This window comes from Neophocaena asiaeorientalis, unplaced genomic scaffold (genome assembly GCF_003031525.2).
Source record: "Neophocaena asiaeorientalis asiaeorientalis breed wild unplaced genomic scaffold, Neophocaena_asiaeorientalis_V1.1 scaffold43, whole genome shotgun sequence".
In the NCBI taxonomy this organism is placed as follows: domain Eukaryota; kingdom Metazoa; phylum Chordata; class Mammalia; order Artiodactyla; family Phocoenidae; genus Neophocaena; species Neophocaena asiaeorientalis.
Window position 1 is genome coordinate 13,874,628 of NW_020173674.1, and position 11,742 is coordinate 13,886,369.

General features: G+C 36.4%; 1 protein-coding gene across 19 annotated transcripts in view; it reads left to right on the plus strand.

The window, feature by feature from the left end:
- The window catches only part of PHF21A (PHD finger protein 21A), a 186,407-nt gene that overhangs the window by 35,999 nt on the left and 138,666 nt on the right, over window positions 1-11,742 (plus strand). For 13 of the 19 annotated variants that reach the window (XM_024748957.1, XM_024748940.1, XM_024748952.1 and 10 more), the window contains 2 exons: window positions 1,474-1,506; window positions 3,661-3,747. In XM_024748957.1, the coding sequence (XP_024604725.1) occupies window positions 1,474-1,506; window positions 3,661-3,747 (120 nt within the window). The remainder of the gene's footprint in view (window positions 1-1,473; window positions 1,507-3,660; window positions 3,748-11,742) is intronic. The other 6 variants (XM_024748958.1, XM_024748953.1, XM_024748960.1 and 3 more) reach the window with 1 other exon arrangement.

The following is an 11,742-nucleotide window of genomic DNA, read 5'->3' on the forward strand; positions in this document are numbered from 1 at the left end:
TAGAATTACTTCACTGAGTGTATCACAAAGCAGCTCAGAAGTAGCAAATTGGAATTGGGGTTCAGGGGCTCTTAGAGGGAGGCATAGTAATAGTAGCAAGATTTGCTAGCTGACTGCTTGGCATTAAGGAGTAGACTGAAAAACTCAAATGCAGGCACAAGAACTCTTTAGGACACAGCAGTTTGGGGCCTTTATTGTAAGGACCTTTTTGTATTGTTTGCAGAATAGTATATTGAGGTAATCATGCCTCTAAGTGTCATTAAATGCTGCTTTTTTTCTATTTAATAAGGCAGATAAGTATATAATATATTTTAGAAAGGTTTTATTTTATGACTAAAAACTATTATTTATTTATTTATGACTGTGCTGGGTCTTCGTTGTGGCGTGTGGGTTCTTCATCGCGGCATGCGGGCTTCTCTAGTTGTGGCGTGTGGGCTCCAGAGTGCGCGGGTTCAATAGTGCGGTGTGCAGGCTTAGTTGCCCCGCAGCTTGTGGGATCTTAGTTCCCCGACCAGGGATTGAACCCATGTCCCCTGCATTGGAAGGCGGATTCTTAACCACTGGACTACCAGGGAAGTCCCTATGACTAAAAACTTTAAAAGTGTCTTGTCACCCAAAGAGAGGGACAGATTTTTCAGCTATGTGAAAAATTCACTTGGAGAACAGCTTATTCCTAGATACTTTTAGGACTCAGCCTTCTGACATTCCTTTATGCTTCAAATTCTTCCGTCCCTGGTTATTGTTACCTTTGGGCAGTGATGCTTTTGGAAGTTGGGTTAGGTCAGTTGACATCCATTTTTCTTTGTTTTTCATTTTTTGGACTTACGTGTTCCCTAGTAAAGGTCTTTCTCATTCAGTATTCTGGTAATACTCTCCTTCCCACAGGAACCCAGGTAGGTAAAATTTTGCATTACTTTTCCTTCGCTTCCTTACTCTCAAATACTGAGCATCACTGCTCCACTGAGTACATCCCCCCTCCCCCCACAGAGAGGACAGTGGCAGAGTCACATCTGACACTAGGCTCCTTCTGTGAACCAAACCCACAGACTCGCCAAATCTGTTTGCTGTATACAAGCAGGCCTGTTTTTGTATGGGAGCACCTTCTTTCCAGGACTTACTTGGGACTCTAGACAATGACAACCTTTTAAAGGGATGTTTGGCTTTTGGAGCATTCAGCTTATTTAAATTGTCTTTTAAAAGCTCCCCTCCCCCAGCCCGTCTCCAGATTTGTTTAAAGGCGGGAAGCTCTTTGTTTCAAATATAAAGCGATAGTTTGAATTTTTTTTTTTATTATTAAGAGGAGTGTTTCATTAACTTTTTATATGGATCACAAAAGCTTTTGGTCTGTTCTGATTGTGGTATTGCTTATTTTTTTGTGTGGGCTTAAAACTCTAGATTTTGGGGGCTGAGCCTGATTAGTCATAGTGAGTTTATATGTAAGACTGATGGCTCTTTTTCTCTTTTTATTATCAGAAACTGGTTGCTCAAATGAAGCAGGATCCACAGGTAAAATACTACTTTTATTCATTTAATTTTTAAATAAAAATAATTTAAAATAAAGTGACCATAAAATATTAAAATACAGGCAATACTTAGGTTTTAGAAATTATCTCATCTGTAACAGCAATTTTTTTTAGTACATTGGTCTTCATGTTATAAGAATTAAGAAAGCTCCAGTCATTCTATTATAATATAGCTATCATTTCATCTTTGTTACTGTTATTTTGCTTGTATTTTATGTTAATTGCTTTGAATATTTTGGGAAAAAGAATTGAGAGTTAATACTCTTCATACAGCTTAAATTTCATTTCCACAAGCCCACTTACTCAAAATCAGAGTTTGCAAGGCTTTCTGTAATCTCAGAATTATTGAATATGGCCCAGAACCATTTTTATTTTCTCGTAGTTTATAGCATAGAACATTTAAGTACTTAATCTCACCATGTTCAGAATAGAATTTTAGAATAATTTTTTAAAAGCATTTTTAAAAATTTCATTTTTGAAAGAGCCCTTAGAGAGGGTTTTAAAGAACCTTATATAGTAATTCATCAGGTGTTACCTTTTCTTTAAAGTCTCAGGGGTTTTTGGCTCAGGCATTTTATTTTCTATCCCTGAAGAGAAATCTTCCTAAAAATTTATCTTGTCTTTAATTAGTATATTTATTCTTCAGGCAGTGTCTCTTTTGCGGCAATTAGACAGTGGGTCATAAGTATGGAGAGTATTTATTCAGACATTCTCAGGATTTCTCCCTTGCATTTGTTTACTCATAATCTGTTCACAGAACACCTACCTAGACCCATTGATGGGGGGGTGTGTGTGTGTGTATATGTATATTTGTATATGTACACACACATTTTTTTTTTTTAGCTTGTTAAACATACCATACATGCCTCATTGTAAAGTTAAGTAAAAAAGCTTCTTGGATTAAAGAATGGTACTGAGGCAGATTGATTTTTGGAAGTGGGAAATAATATTCATTTCTGCAAGTTAGCCCCCAGTGGCTTAACTATTGTGTTTTTAACACAAACCATTGATTCTGAGAGCTGGCAGTGATATCCACTTAACTCCTGTTTGACAGTCCAACTTCTTTGAGAAGCTTCTCCATTTTAATTTTTTTTAATATATATTATAATTTAAATTAGGTTTAGGGAACCAAGAGTCAGTAGACCTTAGATGAATAGATTCTTTTATATTTAATATGGTAACCTATGTTATCAGCAGCTGAAATATTGTTAGAAAACTTCAGCATTTCTGATATAGCTGGCAGTCATGTAACAGAGCAGTCTTAATGTGAAGAATCTGAGGGGGCAGTAAGTTGCTGGACAGTCTTGTGGGTGATCTCATTAGAGAGGTCTTACATCACATGCTGTCACAAAAAAGACCACATGGAGTAAACGTGAAGGGGAGGATGTATGCCCCGACCCTGTCAGAAGACCAGGCAGGATGAATTGAAAGAATTGCATGTGAAAGGGCGAAGGAAAAGTAGTCTCTCATTGGGGTGGTGTTCAATCTGCTAGCGATCCTGTTACATTAAGCTTTTGAAAACTTTAATTTTGGATTTTTCTCTCATGTGAGTAAAAGACAAGCACGCTCAGTGTATCTCATTTAAAATAGTATTCTTTTCTGATTCCTAACATTTTAGAACTGAGAAGTTGCCCTGGTAGTCAGTATGTTAATTTGAATGATGTAGTGTTTAAGGCAGTTGCAGCACTGACAGCTTTTCAAATCTAGGCTAAAATAACAAATGTACTCTACTAAATAAGGGAGAGGGCAAGCAGAGAAAAACCTTTTTTTTTTTTTTTACTGATAATGCCGTTAAGCATGCAGTGTGTTCATACTTACAACTGATTAGTGGAGCTTTAGGTTTTCTGTCAACTGTTACTTCTTATGAAGAATAACTATTTTAGTAGAAAGGAGTAGTATTACAGTACAAAACGCTGGAATAGAAAACTTCTTGCAATTGCACAGGAGCTCACCCCTGTTCTAGTGTTAGCAACCTACATTTAGGATCTATGCACTGGGTGGTGGTAATATGACTACAGTTTAATGCATGACAAATATGATTGGCTAAATGCTTAAGATTGCTTCATCATTTGTAATACAGTTTGCATAAAGTCATCTTGCTACTCTTCTGTTAACAAATGAAATATCTTCCTCACAGATATTTTTTCTTTCCAATCAGAATGCTGATTTAAAGAAACAGCTTCATGAACTTCAAGCCAAAATCACAGCTTTGAGTGAGAAACAGGTAGGGGAAAAAGGAGGGGGGGGCATATTTTTAACATTGTGTTCTAAAGATATGTCTGCTCGAGGCTTCTAGGAGAACTGCTATTTTTCCTCATGTGTGAAAATAAGTGTGGGCAGCCAGACTCAGTTTTAATTTTGTTTGAGATCTGTTTATCTATTTTTATTTTTGGTTGAAATCAGTCTCTAGAGTACCCCATGGGTATATGTTACTGGCAAATATCTAAAAGCAGGGTGGCAGGCTGCTGTTAACTGTGTTAATTAAACTCTGTAGTTTACCCATAGAGGATAGGGGCAGAGAAAGTTAGTGGGAGTATGTGATAGAGAATCTTAGAGTTGCTGGATGTGCCTTGTTACCTGTTTTAAAGGCTTGAGATGACATTGAACTTAACGTGGTGTGGTTGTAAGTAGATTGCTCTAAGTGTAGATCTCCCATTCTGATTATTGTCATTCCTTTATGTTAATCTTTGTCAGATATTGACCTACTATTATGTGAAAAAACTTTGGTGGAGCCTTGTTAGATATATTCTATATAGGACAAAAAAAGAACATCTTGCTTTTTTTCCCAGGGACATCTGGAAAGTGTTCTTTGGAATTTCTTGTATAATGACCTCCACTTCGCCAATTCAGGCAGCTCCTGCCACCAGGTGGAGTGTGACAATTGATAGAGCTATAAGTAAACGTCTGTGGTAATCTGACAAAGCATTTGTTTTCTTGTTCCTTCCCTACCACTCTCCCTCTGGTTAAAAGGGGTGGTTTTGGAGTAGATTAATGTGTGAACCAAAATGATGAGGTGATTTGCAATTGATAGTTCATGCTAGTGATATCTTATTGAAGATTTTTAGCTATATAGTTCTCAGTTATTGATTCTTGTGTTTTTTTAAAAACTTTTATTTAGTGAAATAATAGCAATGAGAGTAATTTATTCCTGGAGATTCCTGATTGTGTTTATATTATGTATTGTATTGTGTTTTCATTTAACTAAGGGGAGAAATAAATTTTGAGAACTATGTGGAATAGATACGAATCATAAATGTTTCAGAATAGAATCTTTTTCCAAGCTTAGTGAACAATTGCTTTTTCTCCGCTCTCCTATTCTAATGCTTCTGCATTCCCCCATTTTGTCTTCTTCAGAAAAAAGAGGTATTTTAGATTATGGAATTGCCAAACTAAAATTGGGAGGAGGTAACATGGTGGAGAACAATTTGTAAGGAAAAATATAAACAGAGTTTGTTAGACGTATTTGGCTCTGAAAGTGATTCATTTCTCTAAAGTCAAAATGATGTGTGTTAGTGAAAATGTTCTAGCTTTAAAATTCTGTTAGCACTGAGCCTCCTTAAAATTTCAGGGTTAGTTTGACAAGATGCCAATGAATGAGTCACTTTTGCTGAAAAATTCACGTGTTCTAGCAGGGAAAGAAGGTGAGAACTGATTAGTGGAGTAGGGGATAGGGGATGTTGTCACAAAGTTAAGACAACCTAAGGCTACATTTGGGGAAAATGGGGCAATTGTAAAAAATGTACATTTATTTGAAATTTTTATGAGAACTGATGTAAAGATTTGGTTTATTTCTGTAACTTTTTATTCTTTAATTTTTTTTCTGCTAGGTACCTCACTTAGTAGAACATTGCAACCATTTATGTCTAGTAAGACGTTTCATCAAGTGGCAAACTCTGTCATCTGAACTAAGTTTGGATTTTAGAACCTAGAATTTAAAAAAATGCGTGTAGCATCAGGAAAATCTTAGGTATACAAAGTAAAGAAAGCTAGTGTCAGAAACTAAAATGCAGTCTTGGCAGTTTTTAAAGTATTTGCTTAACTGTTGAAACAACCTTTTTGATAGAACAGAATATGTATCATTTTTAGGTAGGATAGTACTTGAAGGAAGCACAGCTATAAAATTCAAAAGCTGGTCCTTCCTCAGACCTAATTCCAACATGAAACACTGATAATTTTGTTTAAAATAGTTTTATTTTAGAACAAACTCCCAATGCTGTATGCCCAGCTTTTTGTTTTTCCTTCTCAAAAGATCTACTTAGCCTCTGGCAAAACTTACTGATTTTCCTTCTACTTTAATAACTGAAATCTGAATTACCTTACTCGCATGACTAATAATTTAATATTAAATTTTTGGTTGTGCGAAAAAATTTAAATATGGAAAAGTTCAAAGAATGTCATATTCAAGAACTAACAGCTATTAACCCTTTGTCATATTTGTTTCCGTTCTTTTTCTATATGCATTTTTCTATAATCATTGTTCCAAATCCACTTGAAAACTTAATTATAGAAATAATAAAAGCATATGTTCTCTTATTATGCTTTATTAAAGAATAAAACATTGCAGATAGTCACCGATTCTCACAGTAGGCACGTATTAGTTCTTATTTGTTATTGCTACCTCAGTCTTTGATAATTATTCTGTTTCTTCCTCAAGACTAATTACAAAATGGTGCACTCCGTTTCGGAAAATATAGTCTTTACTAAGCATCCTTCATGGCTAAAACTCAGTGCATTTCAGTGAACTCTTGTTAGATAGTTCCAGTGCCTCAACCTATAATTTGAGATTTCTGAACAGAAGCTCCCCATGGCAGTTTTTGAAGTCATCTTCTTGACCCGCAGGGCTTTAATTTGTGGTTGACAGGTTTTTTTCCTAAACGTTAAAAGTATATTTATATATTTGGCTGCGTCAGGTCCTAGTTGCGGCATGCAGGATCTTTAGTTGCGGCTAGTGGGATCTAGTTCCCTGACCAGGGCTCGAACCCGGGCCCCCTGCATTGGGAGCATGGAGTCTTAGCCACTGGACCACCAGGGAAGTCCTTGTGGTTGACAGTTTTAACCCAGACTTGATTAGCTAAGTAAATTATATGTTATATAGCCATTAAAAATCATGGTTTCAAAAATGTTTTAATGACATAAGAATGCGCTTATGGTAAAATAAATGAAAAAGCACATGCAACTTCATATGCATTACAATTCCATTTTTGTGTGTTGTGTGTATATATGCATGTAGGCATATAAGTGTGTAAAAACAGCGTCAGTATAAAATGTTGTTGCGAAGTGATGATTTACAGGTAGTTTATTTTTTCTTTATAGTCTTATGTATATTTGCCACAGTCTCCACAATAAATACGTTTCCTTTTTATAATCAGAAATAGACAAGAAACAATTATTTAAAAAAAAATTTTAACACCAAATTCTTGTCTTTTCCAGGGAGGGTTAGCATTTAAAAATCTAATGACATTCTCCTTATGGTTTATGAACCACTCTAATCAGAGAATCCAACTATTTTAAACACTACTAGTACTGAAGTGTAGAAGCAACTGTTAATTTCTTTAATAGCATTTGTTCTCATTCTGCACTCCTCCCCTCTCATTTTTGACGTGTATATGTGGTCTTTTGCTTGTCATAATGGATATTCTAATATTGGAGCCAATGCACTTACTTGCTTTAGTGCTCTGCTTTCATTCTAATTCATTCATTGTAGAAGCAATCTTAACATCCCAGTTTGTTGCTTATTCCTACTGAGATTCAGGCTTAGGCCATAGTAGTTTCATCTTTGATTTCCCCCGCCTTGAGGGGTTTGCCACCCCACCTCCCTTCACCTGGTGCTCTCCTGGCCAGGCATCAGGTAGGTTGCAACTTAAAAGTTACTTCCTCAGAGGACCTATCCCTGAAACCCCTTCCTCCTGTCAAAACCAACAGTTTCTATTATAATCTCTCATTGAACCCTTCATCTTTCCTTCATAGCTGTGCCATTTAGGATTAGGTTCAGCTGTGGATGACTGAAAACCCAAAATGAAAATGACTTAAACAAGGTAGAATTTTATCTGTCTCGTGTGAAAGCTCTGTAGGTGTAATAAGGCTGGTGACAGTGGTTCCACAGTGCCAAGGAACCCAGGCTCCTCCTATTCTTTTGCTCTGCCATTCTCAGCATGAAGCTTCCACATCATCGTCGAAAATAGCTGCTCCATCTGGTAAGAAGGGGGAAAGCAAGCCCTTTATTTTTAAGGATGTTTACTGGAAGTTGCATGCCTCGCTTCCAATTAGATCCCATTGGTCAGAACTTGGTCGCATGGCCCCAAGTAGGAGCAGGGAATGCTGGGAAGTATAGTCCATTCCAGGTGGCCATGGGCCAATAAAATTCAGTGAGCAAGTACTGAGTAAGAAGGGGGAAATAAATGCTGGGGATAATTAGCAATTTCTACCACAATAGTTTATCACAATTTGTAATTATATATATATGATTATTATTTTTTAATATCTGTCTTCCTCACTAGACTGTTTCAAGAAGTCAGGGAACATACTTATTTACTTTATTCCAAGTATAGTATTTAGCATAAAATAATATTTAGCACAGAAAATCATTTGTACTTCTTAAAAGAATTGTTTTATCTACCTGATCTTTTTCTCTACTTGTAGATTAAACAGTGCATCTTGCTTTTTATACTTTTTAAACTTAAATATTATGAACATTATCATACATTTTTGTGTGTTCTTTAAGAACGTAGTTCTTTTTTTTCCTTCAATTTTATTTAATTTAAGTAATTTATTTTTGCTGCACTGGGTCTTAGTTGTGGCACGCGGGATCTTCGTTGCGGCATGTGGGATCTTTTAGTTGCGGCATGCGGGCTCTTAGTTGTGGCATGCAAACTGTTAGTTGTGGCATGCATGTGGGATCTAGTTCCCCGACCAGGGATCGCACCCGGGCCCCCTGCATTGGGAGCGTGGAGTCTTAACCCCCTGGACCACCAGGGAAGTCCCAAGAACATAATTTTTAATAGTTTTAAATATTTAATAGTCTGGCTAGATCATAACTTATTTAACTATTCACACTGTTGTTTGATGATAGAATGTTTTCAGTTTTCTGTTGTTTATAAATGTTGCTATGATAAATTCACCCTAAATATGTGAATCTGTTCTCTCTAATTGCCCCAGGATACATTCTCAGGTGTGAGATTATCGGGTGTATTGGTCAGCTATTGCCATAACAGTTCTGCATAACAAACCAGTGTTTTATTGAGTTACAACACTAAGGGTTTATTTTCACACTGGGTTTGGATCCTCCTCATCTAGGCTGGGCTTGGCCAGGCAAATCTACTTCAGTTTGTGGGTTGGTTGGCCTGCCTCAGGCTGTAGGTTGGGTTAGATCTTCTCTAAATGTGTTTGTTCTGAGGCCTATCATGAAGGGGCAGCAACTACCTGGGGCATAGTCATATCATGGTTTATCACCAGAGTGTAAGAAATAAGCCAAACTACCAGAACATGTTTTAAGTCTCTGCTGGTATCAAGTCTCATTAGCCAAAACAAACCATGTGGCCAAGCCTTGCAAAATTACATGACAAAGGGTGTGAATGTATAATTTTATGACAGAGAGAATATGAAGAGTTGAAAGCAATAATCCGTCTACCATTCTTGGTCAAAGTGTATAAAAAAACTTTTACAATATTTAAAAAAAAACCTTTTATTACTTATTTCTAAATAATCTCCAGAAAAGGCTGTATCAGATTAACAGCATATATGAGAGTAAACAAGTCTTCCCCAAGAGATACCTTAGCAGGGGCCGCTAACGGGGAAGCCCTTTGCTAATTTGGAAAATGGATTAATATGTGTCTGATGCTTACCTGAAGGTATATTTTTCATGCCATTTGTCCATGGTACAAATATTCCATAGAATTACCTTTTGGTTTTGGGTTTTGTTTTTCTTTCACTCTTTCCTCTATTTTTCTTAATCCTTTTGAGAGAGGTAGACCCCGTCATAGTCTTTGGTCTTTGCTCCTGGCTTGCTTTTCTGATTCTGTGTTTAAAAATCATAGTCTCTATTCCTTACAGATTGCTCAACATAATACAAGATGAAATACTTTTCTGGGTTTAATAAATAGTTGCTGTTCATGGAACCATTCTCATTTAAAATTTGAACATATTTTAGTTAAGTGGATTCCGAAGCCTTTGGGAGAGAAGTTTCTGTTTCTGCCATAACTAATTATGTTTCTGATACATAGAACAACATAATTTAAGCTAAGTAGGTGACTTGAACAGTGGACTGGGTGTGGGGCCGGGGGGGGTGGGGCAGGGGGACATTGAGAGTTTGATTCTGTTCCTTACTCTGTCTCAGACTTGTTGATAAGATTTTGAGTTATTAAGTAATTTAATACGTCTGTTTCCTTAGTTATGAAATGTTTGAATAATGCCTTTTAAGAGTTAATGAACATGTATCGAGTGCACTGAATATTTTTGGAGGTAAGTTCTATTTAAATTGAAATTGTTAGCTCTGGTCATGGTGGTTAACTTCATCTCATATGTAATACCTTTGTCTTATAAGTAAAGTACTGCTTTTTTAAGGAGCTTAGAACATTTCACATTTAACTCAGTCATGAGTACATCATTGTAATACATAACTGGGACATGGACTATTTGTGACTTAGCCACGATTAGATAATTAATTGTATCAGATTCACGACTAGAATCCAGATCACTGTACTATTTGTTCAGTTTTATTTAGTAAATTATATTCTTAAATTGCTCTGTGGACCTTTATCACATATTTTTTGAAATAGGACATTAGGCACAATAATTACATTGCCTTTAAGCTCCATTGCCTTGGAGTCATGTAAGTGAATTAGTTCTTGTAGTTTCATACTGGTAACCTGATACATGACTGTCTCTAGCCTCTGATACCAGTAACCATGGAAAGTTACCCTCTCTCATTCATAACTAAACTAGTGTGATTGACATGTCACATTAGAATTTAGAATTGTTATTTTCTTAGAGTTCCTTGAATTATAATGGGAGTCTGACCTCATCTTTATCTAAAGTTCTTAGGATTTAATCTAGTTCATCCCCTCCTGCACACTATTTATGTGAAACCATTGGTCCAAATGTTTGTTGAGTTTACTGACTCTTGTGTGCATATGTTCCTTCTCCCTTGCACCAAATACAGGAAATGTATTATTTCAAATTCCTCCTGGTGAAATCCTGTTGTCTTATAATAAACCAAGATGAGACAAATGAAGGGCTCAGAAATACAAGGCAGGAACATAAAGGTTCTGAAGATTGAAGGTTGTCTGCCTTTGATGTGACTGTGGTTCCCACTGCTGCGTTATCTCCTGGGTCTTTTTAACCTTTATTCTCAGAGTGCAGTTGTCTCTATGGCCGGTAATTGTAATCTGCTGGTCAGAGATTCGATTATCTCTTTAAGATAGAAAAGCTTGATGAAGGAACTCATATTTTAATAATATTGTACCATGTTAGTGTAGGACATTTTACCTGAATGTGGTGGAGGAAATCAAGTGAAGTGGGTGACTTGTACCAAGTGCAGCAGTCTGCTAGCTGAGTAGGTTAGAGTAATCTTCTCAGGTCATCCTAATCATTTATTTTTGGTGCTGGTAAGTGCAATGACTTAAAGAATTCAGTTTGAAAGTTTTAATCCTCATCATCAGGTGTTGCATGTCTTGACACTGGGCTACTGGTATCTACTGTATTTATTTCCTCTTTACTCATCTCTTACTTAACAGAGAGCAATTGCTTCAAGCTATGAAAATCTAGTCAAAGCCCAAGTTTGTAGCCCTGTGTTTAGGGACTCTTCACTTTGACTCTTTGGAAAACGTTAATCTAATTCTTGGGTGGTAGGTGGTGTACACAACAAATGCTTAACAGGGCCTTAGCCAGTATAATTCTGACTCTACCTTTCCACTGTGTCAGTAAATTAATTTGTGCTTTTAAATAATCAGTTCATTCTAATTTATTCCCTTCTCCCTGGGATCTGTGTACTTTTCAAATTTCTTTATCATTCTAAGATTCTGACTCATCTGTTTGTTCCATATCCATTTGTTGAAAGTTTTCTGTGGTGAAGGGCATGGTCCTAGGCCCATGGGAGATGCTGAGAATGAAAACCTTACAGTGTTACTTCCCTGTGACTGGTCATCACCTAAAAGATGTGCAAGCTCATTAACCCTGACACCTTTGGCAACTCATTCTTTTTTTTTTTTTTTTTTTTTTTCGG